We start from the raw sequence: 12,346 nt of genomic DNA on the forward strand, positions 1-12,346 counted from the left end.
CTTAACTTAACTTGGTTCAACCTTAACTCAATCTTAACTCGGTTAAACCTTAATTCAATCTTAACTTGGTTAAACCTTAACTCAATCTTAACTGGGTTCAACCTTTGGTTCATTGACTGATGTTCTCTCTCTTTCTATCTCTCTCCTCTCTCTCTCTCTCTCTTCTCTCTCTCTCTCTTAGGAGAAGACTTAAAGCCATCTGCCGATGATTAGCGCTCTATCAAACAAGGGTTTGTGGTGGAATCTCTTATCCTTTATTCTTTATTGGCAGCGAGAGAAACGATGACAGGCTGTCTAAAGATTTGATTTAAGGAGAGCCTACAAAAATGCAAAGTAAAATAAGGAAATGTAAGCTAAAATACAAAACAAAGTGCTATCGAGATGTACTAAATAGGTCAGTCTAAAGTCTCTCTCTCTTTGTCTGTGTATTGTGTAGGTGAATGTGGGGCCTCTAGGGGCCCCTAGTTACAGTGGATTGTGAGAAAGAAGAGGGAGATACATACAGGCACTCACACTCACACTTAGACACACACACACACACACACACACACACACACACACACACACACACACACACACACACACACACACACACACACACACACACACACACACACACACACACACACACACACACACACACACACACACTCTCTCTCTCTCTCTCTCTCTCTCTCTCTCACACACACACTAAAACACACAAACTGACTCAAACACACTCTCACACACTCACACACACACTAACACACAGAATCACTGACACACACATATATACAAACACAAACCACACACACAAACATTAGCTTATACTATACTATATAATAAAGAACATGTATTGTTCCCCTCTGCTAACCATAACTGTAACCGCATGCACACACGCTTGCACGCATCTTGCACACACATACACACACACACACACACACACACACACACACACACACACACACACACACACACACACACACATAGGAACGTGATGAGCACATGTGCCCCTAGTGAACAGGAGGGGTTAAAAATGGGGAGGAACATAAACACACTTCCGTCTTCAAATCCCTGACTCCAATTCTTTCCCCTCCCCTTGTTACTCCTCCCTCTCTCTCCCTCTCTCCCTCCCTCCCTCTCCCTCCCTCGACTCCTCTCCCCCTCTCTCCCTCCCTCCCTCTCCCTCCCTCCCTCCCTCTCCCTCCCTCTCTCCCTCTCTCTCTCTCTCCCTCTCTCTCTCCCTCTCCCTTGACATGTGCTTGTTGCCTGCAGGTTTCTTCTACCTCTCCCTCTCAGCAGGACAGTTTCTGTCCCCTTTCCCTCTCTTCTGCTCTGTTTACAGCTATCCCCAGCCTACACCCGCTAACCCCTGCCCCACTCTTCCACCCATCTGCCCCGGACCCCTGCTGCTCCTCCTAATAGGGTTCAGATCCTGTTTCTCCTCCTTCTCCTCCCTACTCTGATACACTGATTTCATTCATTCCCTTTGTGCCATTCCCCTGCTCTGCTCCCTCTCTCCCTCTCCCTCCCTTCTGCCTTGGAACTTGACTACAGGACGGCCACGTCCCCTGTGTTACTGGACTACAGGAAGACCACGTCCCCTGTGTTACTGGACTACAGGACGACCACGTCCCCTGTGTTACTGGACTACAGGAAGACCACGTCCCCTGTGTTACAGGACTACAGGAAGACCACGTCCCCTGTGTTACTGGACTACAGGACGACCACGTCCCCTGTGTTACTGGACTACAGGAAGACCACGTCCCCTGTGTTACTGGACTACAGGAAGACCACGTCCCCTGTGTTACTGGACTACAGGAAGACCACGTCCCCTGTGTTACTGGACTACAGGAAGACCACGTCCCCTGTGTTACTGGACTACAGGACGACCACGTCCCCTGTGTTACTGGCTACAGGACGACCGGGAACGGGAGAGAGATCTTGTGTAATCTCTTGCCTTGCTTGAGCATCAGACTCCCCCTCCTCTCCTCCTCTCCTCTCTCCTCCTCTCTCCCCTATCCTTTCTCCTCCTCTTCTCTCTCCTCCTCTCTCCTCTCCTTTCTCTTCTCTCCTTTCTCCTCTCCTCCTCTCCTCCTCTCCTCTTCTGTCTCTGGAGACTGGCCAGAGGACATCTGCTGCCCAGAGAGACGGTCGAGTTAGGAAACGCTTGTGGATTGGATTACTTAGACGAGCAGCCGATAGAGACCAGCAGAGACCAGGAGAGACCAGGAGAGGAGCAGGGTTTGAGAGAGGAGAGGTCCGGGCTCCATGGCGGCCCCTCTCGCTCTGCTGCTGTTTCTCCTGGTTCTGGCCCCTGAGAGCCGGGCTGCCAGGAGGCTTGTGAAGAGAGGTCTCCACCAGAAGGTAGGCTGGCCTTTAAGTCTGTGGTCTCTCTCTACATGTCGCTCTGTCCCGACCCTCCTTACAAGGTAAACATGTGTCTCTCCCTAGACAACTGTCCCTCTACCTGTCTCCTAACTACTGAGCCGTCCAGCTGACCCTCGTATTTCTTGAGGCAGAAGTCAGTGTAGAGCTCAAATTCTTGAACCACTCTAACCACTAGAACATCTGTACCGTATCTATCCATCTCTCTACCTGTCTCCCTGTCCGCCCAACTCTCCACCAGTCTGTGGTGCCAGCTGTCTCTCTCCATGGTCTGTTGTCTCCTCTTCTGGGGGGGGGTCAGAGTAGTGGGACAAGGCTAGCTGTGTTAGCGTCCTGGTTGACCCTGAGAGACTCAGGGCTCTTACCCCCATCCCACACCTCTGTGCCGGGTTAGAGGAGCAGGGCTGACCCAGGGCTCTCCCAGAACCTCCTACCTACCCTGAGATACTGGGAAAATACCAGGAGTCTACCGGGAATATACCAGGAGTATACTCGGAGTATACCCTGCGATACCGGGAATATCCGGGAATGTATCCGGAGTATAGCAGGAATATATCCGGAGTATACCGGGAATGTACCCGGAGTATACCCGGAGTATACAAGGAATATACTGGGATCATACCTGGAGTATACCGGGAATATACCAAGAATATACTGGGAATATGCCCAGAGTGTACCGGTAATATACAGAGAATATATAAAGAATATCCCTGGATTATACCCAGAGTATACCCGGAATATACCTAGAGGATACACAGGAATATACCAGGAGTATACTGGGAGTATACGGGAAAATACCGGCAGTATACCCGAAGCATACCAGGATATACCTGGAGTATACCCGGAATATACCGGGAATATAAAGAGAATATACCCTGGGATATATAATGCATCATTTGCCTTTATATGAATATGTTATATACAGGGAATTCTGCCGTTCCACATCAAATGCGCTAGAAGTTGCTTGAATAGCATACTAGAGTAGTATAGTGGAATAAGAATCAGGGGGTTGGAGACATATTTCAGACCGAATCAGCTCCCTCACTTTCTCTGTCTGACCTGGAGGTCTTGACCTTGGACCTCTCTGGGTTCCATTTGCAGTTGGACTAGACTGGGGTGAGAGGTCACCTGGAGCAATGTGTTGGTTAGTAGCTGAGGCCAGGGACCTAGGAGCAGGGGGAGGAGGCGACATGACTGCTGTTGGTCAGTGATCATGAGATAGATGGAGAAATGGACAGATACAGATGCTGATAGATATAGAGCTGGAGATGTAGAGACAAACAGGAAGAGACAGGAATCCAGACATAGGGGTGAAGAGATGACAGAGGACGCTGTCTCCTCAGAGGATGGTATGTGCTCCTCCCAGGGCGCTAGGCCACAAATCAAAGCTCCTTGTGATAGGTCCATCAAAGGACAGGTGTGTCCCCACACAGACACACCTGGTGGGGCTGTCAGCCACAGCCCTGAAGGACGCGTCCACACATGTCGGGGTGAGGGCTGAGCCTTCTCCTGCTCCTCCTCTCATCCTCTTACTCCTCTACCTCCACCTACTCCTCTACCTCCACCTCCTCCTCTACATCCACCTTCTCCTCTATTTGGTCCTCCTCGTCCGACTCCATCTGCTCCTCCTCCACCTCCTCCTCTACCTCCTCCACCTCCTCCTCTACCTTCTCCACCTCCTCCTTCTCCTCCTCCACCTCCTCCTCCTTCACCTGCTCATCCGGCTCCTCCCATACCTCAGACTCCTCCTCTACCTCCTCCTCGACCACCTCCTCCTCCTCTACCTCCGCCTACTCCTCTACCTCCACCTTCTCCTCTACTTGGTCCTCCTTGTCCACCTCCACCTGCTCCTCCTCCACCTCCTCCTCTACCTCCTCCTCTACCTCCTCCTCCAACTCCTCCTCTACCTCCTCCTCTTCTACCTCCTCCTCCTCCTCCTCCTCCTTCACCTCCTCCTCCTTTACCTCCTCGTCCACCTCCTCCCATACCTCAGAATCCTCCTCCTCCTCCTCTACCTGCTCCTCCTCCTGCAATTCCTCCTCCACCTCCTCCTCTATCACCTCCTCCACCTCCTCCACCTCCACCTCCTCCACCTCCTCCTCCTGTCTACTGGGAGGTAATGTTAAATCAGTTGATCCCCGTTTGAAGCTCTGAGAAGGACAGCTCTTCGCAGCCGGGACTCAAATGCCAGGAACAGTCGGCCAATCAGGACGTTTGTTGAGCTGATGACGGAGTCCAATAACAATAAGTTTAGTGCCATGAGAAGCTCAAATGATAGGATTTAATGTTCCTCATTTGCCTCTCATTGTCTCCTTTCGTGCCTCCTCTCTCTCTCTCTCTCTCTCTCCCTCATGTCCCCCCCCCTCCCTCGGGAGTCCGGGGGAGGGGGGGTTGTCAGGTGAATTACCCAGATGGTTCTGATTGGCCGCGGCGGTGCTGGTTCACAGGGTGCATGCTGGCCCCTCCGGCCGACACAGAGAGTTTGTTTAGGCGTTTGGACGGGGCTCCACTCTGCGTAAACACGCCTGCTCAGAGCTCCACCCTCTACACCGCCTCTCTCAGAGCTCCACCCTCTACACCGCCTCTCGCAGAGCTCCACCCTCTACACCGCCTCTCTCAGAGCTACACCCTCTACACCGCCTGCTCAGAGCTCCACCCTTACACCGCCTGCTTATAGCTCCACCCTTACACCGCCTCTCTCAGTGCTACACCCTCTACACCGCCTGCTCAGAGCTCCACCCTCTACACCGCCTGCTCAGAGCTACACCCTCTACACCGCCTCTCTCAGAGCTCCACCCTCTACACCGCCTCTCTCAGAGCTCCACCCTCTACACCGCCTCTCTCAGAGCTCCACCCTCTACCCCGCCTGCTCAGAGCTCCACCCTCTACACCGCCTCTCTAAGAGCTCCACCCTCTACACCGCCTGCTCAGAGCTCCACCCTCTACACGGCCTGCTTATAGCTCCACCCTCTACACCGCCTGCTCGGAGCTCCACCCTCTACACCGCCTGCTCAGAGCTCCACCCTCTACACCGCCTCTCTCAGAGCTCCACCCTCTACACCACCTCTCTCAGAGCTCCACCCTCTACACCGCCTCTCTCAGAGCTCCACCCTCTACTGCCTCTCTCAGAGCTCCACCCTCTACACCACCTGCTCAGAGCTCCACCCTCTACACCACCTCTCTCAGAGTTCCACCCTCTACACCGCCTCTCTCACTGCAGAATAACATCCTCCACCTGCCAGGAAGAGAGTACTTTAACCAACATTTAGACTGAGGGGGCCCATAAACCAGCCGACAAACAGTTGCTCTGCAGTCAGCAAACTAACTCAGTCAGAAAACATGTGTGTGTGTGGTGTGTGTGTATGCGCGTATGTGTGCATGTGTGCGTGTGCATGTGTGTGTTTGTGGGTGTGCGGGTGTGTGTGTACGTGTGTGTGTGTTTGTGTGTGTGCGTGTGTACGGCATTGTGTGTGTGTGTGTGTGTGTGTTTGTGCAGGCTTACCGTCCTAAGCCTCACGGAACCTGACTAATCCTCCTGGTCACATGATGTGATCTGGCAAGGGTTTACCGTACACACACACACACACACACATCCACACACACACACGCACACACACACACACACACACACACACACACACACACACACACACACACACACACACACACACATACACACGCACACACACATATCGAGACCCAATATATGTAGTAGTTGTTGTTATTGTTCATTTTAAAGCACTTTATTAACATGATTATTTTATATAATGAGTGCTTGATAGAACCACATTCTAATGTGTCTGTTGACCTCTGACCTTGCAGAGTGTCCCGTGTTGGAAAGTGGCCTCATGCTGACGCCAGTGCTTCACAGATGCACTATGGGAAAGCAGTGCAAGCAGTGATATGCCAGGCTACACTAGGGTCTCCCATTGGCCGCTAGGCAGATGCTTTTGTAAATTGTTTTGCTAACGCTAATAAGCGTGAGCACACAGCAGAGTTGCATCAGGCAGGGCAGCTTCAGCAAGCCGCTGGAGCCTGCCTGCCTGTCTGTCTGCCTGCCTGCCTGCCTGCCTGCCTGCCTGCCTGCCTGCCTGCCTGTCTGTCTGTCTGTCTGTCTGTCTGTGCGTGCGTGCGTGCGTGCGTGCGTGCGTGTGTGTTTGTCCGTGGCAGGGAGATGAAATAATGAATGAAGAACGAAGGAACCAGACAGACTGGAGACTTTAGCAGTACACACACCAAGAACACACTCTCACAGTCACATACACACACAAACTAACCCCCAACGAAACAGGAAGGGCCTGCCTGACCAACAGACTTTGGGATTTTGAGGAACAGGATGCTACGGAAATGAGATAAGGAAGAAAGGAGTTTTGTTCAGCCAATCACAGGAGAGCTCAGAGAGTTCATTCATACATTCAGTTGCTCAGCCTTGCCCGTCACTATGGGTCTTAGGATGCTTGCTAGCGTTCTCTCATTTAGAACCACAGGCTTTAGCCTAGCAGCCAGCCAGCAGAGCAGCCAGCCAGCGGAGCAGGCAGAAGGGCAGGCAGCCAGCCAGCAGAGCAGGCAGCAGGGCAGCCAGCCAGCCAGTAGAGCAGGCAGACAGCAGGGCAGGCGGCCAGCAGGGAGGCCAGCCATCAGAGCAGGCAGCCAGCAGGGCAGGCGGCCAGTAGAACAGCCAACAAGCAGACCCACCCAGTGTGCTGCTTTTGTTTTTCCACTTGATCTGGGAGCAAGCCGACCGACCTCCCACCCAATCAGCACCCTTTAATCAGCCCACGCAAGCTTGTTAACTAATTAGCAGGGTAGACAAATTGTGGCCGATTCATCATCTTTCATTAGCTCTCCCTCACTTGTTTTGTATAAATGCTCTCTCTCTCTCTCTTCTCTCTCTCTGCGTTGGTTTTGGTAAAACCAGAAAGTTCTATAGTTGTGATATTTAGCTCTTCTTTGCTCTTGTTAACTATTAATTATATTATTTTAAGTGCCTTTGACTATTAGATGGTTGAACATAATCGATAGTTAGTATAACTAAAGCGGCTCCTTCCAGTCTGAGCGTTGTTCTTGGAAGGACATGAATATAAACCTCCGGGCGGTCGTTTCCATGGTAACATTCCTGTTCACAGCTATGCAGAGGTGTGTGTGTGTGTGTGTGTGTGTGTGTGTGTGTGTGTGTGTGTGTGTGTGTGTGTGTGTGTGTGTGTGTGTGTGTGTGTGTGTGTGTGTGTGTGTGTGTGTGTGTGTGTGTGTGTGTGTGTGTGTGTGTGTGTGTACGCGCGCACATGTGTAGCTGCTTAGTCCAGGGTACTTTGGCTCCTTTCCCTTCCCCTCCACGCCCGTGTTGGAGTGTTTGTTCCCGGATCACGTGAGTCTCAGTCAGACGGAGCCAGACATGCAGCGCTCCGCTGGTTACCCGCTGCTGCCACCTGCTGGCCAGAAGGCAGCGCTACTAGAGTGTAATGAGAGTATGAGTGAGTGGGTATAGATCAACGCATGAACGTTATACTCTGAGAGACTGCGTGTATTAAAGAGAGGCTCTAACCCTCAGGACTACGAGTACCCCAACCAGGCCCTCCCTGCGGGCCACCAGAAGAACGACCGCTGCCCGCCGCCGCCACAGAGGCTCCCGGAGAGGGCCTGTGAGGCCCCGGGCTGCCGCTCCGACTCAGAGTGCGAGCGCCACAAACGATGCTGCTACAACGGCTGCATCTACGCCTGCCTGGAGTCCGTCCAGCCGCCGCCAGGTGGGTGGAGGTCTGAGGTGGAGGTCTGGGGTGGAGGTCTGGGGTGGAGGTCTGAGGGTGGAGGTTTGGGGTGGAGGTCTTGGGTACCTGGAGGTCTGGCTGGAGGTCTGGGGTGGAGGTCTGGGGTGGAGGTCTTGGGGTACCTGGAGGTCTGAGGTGGAGGTCTGGGGTGGAGGTCTGAGGTGGAGGTATGGGGTGGAGGTCTGAGGGTGGAGGTCTGGGGTACCTGGAGGTCTGGGGTGGAGGTCTAGGGTGGGGGTCTGGGGTGGAGGTCTGAGGGTGGAGGTCTTGGGTACCTGGAGGTCTGGGGTGAAAGTCTGGGGTGGGGGTCTGAGGGTGGAGGTCTGTGGTACCTGGAGGTCTGGGGTGGAGGTCTGGGGTGGAGGTCTGAGGGTGGAGGTCTGGGGTACCTGGAGGTCTGGGGTGGAGGTCTGGGGTGGGGGTCTGAGGGTGGAGGTCTTGGGGTACCTGGAGGTCTGGGGTGGAGGTCTGGGGATACCTGGCCACAGAGCCTCTCCTGGGCAGGAAGGATAAATCCTCCTGCCCTGTCCCGGGATCTTAACAAGCCCTTATACTCCCCTTACACCTTGTTTTCACTTTTGTGTGTGTGTGTGTGTGTGTGTGTGTGTTGTGTGTGTGTGTGTGTGTGTGTGTGTGTGTGTGTGTGTGTGTGTGTGTGTGTGTGTGTGTGTGTGTGTGTGTGTGTGTGTGTGTGTGTGTGTGTGTGTCTGTGTTTTTGTATGTGTCAGTTCTAGACTGGCTGGTGCAGCCCAAGCCGCGGTGGCTGGGGGGAAACGGCTGGCTGCTGGACGGGCCAGAGGAGGCACTGCAGGGTGAGCATCACTCACCAGACACATCGTCACACCGGCCTGAAGCATTGGCCTGCTAGCAGGTTAGCTCAGCATGCTGACAGGTTAGCTTAGCATGCTGACAGGTTACCTCAGCATGCTGACAGCTTACCGCAGCATGACAGCAGGTTAGCTCAGCATGCTGACAGGTTAGCTCAGCATGCTGACAGCTTACCGCAGCATGACAGCAGGTTATCTCAGCATGCTGACAGGTTAGCTCAGCATGCTAACAGGTTACCTCAGCATTCTGACTGGTTAGCTCAATATATTCGCTGGTTAGCTCAATATATTCGCTGGTTAGCTCAGCAAGCTAATGAGTAAGCCCATAATGGTAGCTGGTTAGCTCAGCATGCTAGTTTCATAGCTCAACACTGTATGAGGAGACCAATGTGGTGACGTAGCTCTCCTGTGTGAGGAGACCGGTGTGGTGACGTAGCTCTCCTGTATGAGTGAGGCCAGTGTGGTGACGTAGCTCTCCTGTATGAGGGAGGCCAGTGTGGTGACGTAGCTCTCATGTGTGAGGGAGACCAGTGTGGTGACGTAGCTCTCCTGTGTGAGGGAGACCAGTGTGGTGACGTAGCTCTCCTGTGTGAGGGAGACCAGTGTGGTGACGTAGCTCTCCTGTGTGAGGAAACCAGTATGGTGACGTAGCTCTCCTGTGTGAGGGAGACCAGTGTGGTGACGTAGCTCTCCTGTGTGAGGAGACCAGTATGGTGACGTAGCTCTCCTGTGTGAGGGAGACCAGTGTGGTGACGTAGCTCTCCTCCGCCCCCAGCCGAGGCGTGCAGCACCACGGAGGACGGGGACGAGCCGCTCCACTGCCCCACGGGGTACGAGTGCCACATCATCAGCCCCGGGAACCCAGTGGCCGGCGTCCCCAACCGGGGCCAGTGCATCAGGCAGCGAGGGAACTCAGGTAGGACCGCCTGGAGACCTGTCCTAGGGGTCCCCAGAGCTGGAGACCTGTCCTAGGGGTCCCCAGAGCTGGAGACCCTGTCCTAGGGGTCCCCAGAGCTGGAGACCTGTCCTAGGGGTCCGCTTGTAGACCCTGTCCTAGGGGTCCCCAGAGCTGGAGACCCTGCCCTAGGGGTCCCCAGAGCTGTAAACCCTGTCCTAGGGGTCCGCCAGGGGGTCTGTGTGAGGCCACAGGACCTGGTCCGTGTCTGCGTTGGTCTGACCTTAACGACCGTCTTCTTTATTGCAGACGGACGAAACCTGAGACACAAATACTTCAAGGACTACAAGGATTACTACGGTAGGTGAGGTACTGAACCCCCCTCATCCTGTCCCAGGATCCTCTCCTGACCTGGAGAGAGTAAAGAGCTGTCTCTCTTTCTGGCAGGAAGTGACACCAACAACGCAGTAGGCTACGAGAAGCCCCACCACAGGAACCTGGGCTGAAGAGCCCCCCACAGACCCAGCCCTCCTGTCTCCGTCTGGGGACCCCCTGGACCACCCTGGACCACCCAGGCCCACCCTGGACCACCCTGGACCCCGAGGACCCCCCAGGACCACCCTGGAACCCCTGAAACCCCTGGACCCCCCTGGACCCGGCAGACCCAGTCCTCTTGTCTCTGTCTGGGGACCACCCTGGATGCCACAGGACCCTGGTCCCCCCCACTCATTCCCCAGCCCCTTCGCCCCCCGCCCCCCTCCGGTTCGCCTGCTCCATGGACCCCGACGGCCACTCGTCGCATGCGGAGCCCCTCACATTTTATTGTTCGCAATGTGAATATTTTCTGACCAAAGAACCATAAGCAGGACTTTAAATACCTGGTGGCAAGGTCATGGACAGCGAGGACATGGAGGTCAGTCCAGAAATGTTCTGACCTCATCTGGTCTCAGAAATAGATCTATTCTTGACATCTTTCCTCCTCTTTTGGTCTCCTACTCTTCTACTCTCTCCTCTCCTCTCTCCTCTCTCCTCCTCTCCTCCTCTCCTGTTCTCTTCTCTCTTCCCCTCTCCTCTTGTCTCTTCATCCTCTTCTCCTCTCCCTCCTCTCCTCTCTCCTCTCCCCTCCTTTCCTCTTCAACTCACAGCTAAATTTAAACGAGATGATTACATTTATTTTTCTGGATTAATGTTTTTTCAAATATTGCTAAATTTCAAAGCTGGGGTGATAATTCTGGGTCCACATTTACATTTTAACCAAATACATCTCCTGATCGAACGATCATTTTAATCAAGTCATATCCACGATCCAATATAAATAGAAACCCTAGTTATATCCCGAGGAATAGGAGTGTTTCTGACTGGATACTGACGCTGACACAATGAAGCTATAACCAACGACATGTAAGAAAGTCATTTCTGTTCCCCTGTGACGAAGCCAGGGGTGCTGTGTCGGCCTCCAGCCTCAGAGCGGACAATGAGCTGCTCTGTGGAGAGAGAGCTGACGGGTCGAGGCTGACCAATGGTGCTATCAGAAATAAAACTCATCATACGCAGGAAACAGTCACAGTTTATTCATTGACTTCAACAGGATCTCCACCCTCCCCTCTCCGTCAGGACATAGCTCCTCCAACCAGAGGGCTCAGGGTGGAGTAGGGGCACCATCACACCACGACCAAGAATAACATATGTCAGGCGCCTCATCCGTTTGAATGGTATTTTGAATTCATAACCGTAATGCGATATATATATATATATATATATATATATATATATATATATATATATATATCCATGTGTAGGACCTGATTATCCTGTTATGAGTTATATTCATTATCAGACAAAGCCATGGGGAGTTGGATTCAGATCTGATTCTTCTGATTCAGGAGCAGGTTGTAAGTCCGGACATCTTGCTCATGGACATTGGGGATGGAAACCAGAACCATTGAGAGTGGAGCTGTGTCTATGTAGTGTTACTCTGTGGTCTCCATGTTGTGGCCCGACTGCCTGGTCGGCCCTGCCGTGGGCAGGCTGGCCACTAGAGGGCAGTAGTTTGGGCATGGTGTTGGCAGGCTGGCCACTAGGGGGCGGTAGTTTGGGCATGGTGTTGGCAGGCTGGCAACTAGGGGGCGGTAGTTTGGGCCTGGTGTCGGCTTTCAGACCCCAGGCAGTGGCAGGTCTGCAGGGGCTTCAGGGGGGGCTTATCGACTGGGTATCATTACACAATCCAGACACAAGACCACCATTAAACATTCATGTTTGTATCTCTTACAGCCGGATCCCCTTCCAGGGAGAGGCAGCCGTTCACACACTAATCTGTGACCCGCACACTAACACAGAATGGAGAGATAAGCTCCCGGCTCCTGGCTCCAACGCCTCCCTGCAATGTCTCTCCTTGAGACTTCACACACTGAGGGGAACACCACAATGGGTCTTGTGGAACGTGAGCCGATGATTGGTCGGCTCGGTTGTTAGATTCCACTTCTAACACACAC

The 12,346-nt window shown here is 53.3% G+C and overlaps 1 protein-coding gene across 1 annotated transcript; it reads left to right on the forward strand.

The window, feature by feature from the left end:
- Positions 1-1,746: 1,746 nt before the first annotated feature.
- On the forward strand, positions 1,747-11,374 carry wfdc1 (WAP four-disulfide core domain 1). The gene is made up of 6 exons (XM_079743733.1): positions 1,747-2,346; positions 7,916-8,111; positions 8,861-8,944; positions 9,735-9,875; positions 10,164-10,214; positions 10,302-11,374. Exons 1-6 carry the CDS (start codon positions 2,251-2,253, stop codon positions 10,358-10,360), a joined length of 627 nt encoding a protein of 208 aa, XP_079599859.1. The 5' UTR covers positions 1,747-2,250; the 3' UTR covers positions 10,361-11,374.
- Positions 11,375-12,346: the final 972 nt, after the last annotated feature.

The sequence above is a fragment of the Pollachius pollachius genome, assembly GCF_949987615.1.
Source record: "Pollachius pollachius genome assembly, chromosome: 9".
In the NCBI taxonomy this organism is placed as follows: domain Eukaryota; kingdom Metazoa; phylum Chordata; class Actinopteri; order Gadiformes; family Gadidae; genus Pollachius; species Pollachius pollachius.

What these genes read in the sequence shown, in the direction of transcription:
- wfdc1 (XM_079743733.1), top strand. Translation starts at nt 2,251, where the DNA reads ATGGCGGCCCCTCTCGCTCTGCTGCTGTTTCTCCTGGTTCTGGCCCCT. An exon ending in GTCCGTCCAGCCGCCGCCAG is followed by an intron (nt 8,112 to 8,860) that starts GTGGGTGGAGGT and finishes TGTATGTGTCAG; the next exon opens with TTCTAGACTGGCTGGTGCAG. An exon ending in GCCAGAGGAGGCACTGCAGG is followed by an intron (nt 8,945 to 9,734) that starts GTGAGCATCACT and finishes CTCCGCCCCCAG; the next exon opens with CCGAGGCGTGCAGCACCACG.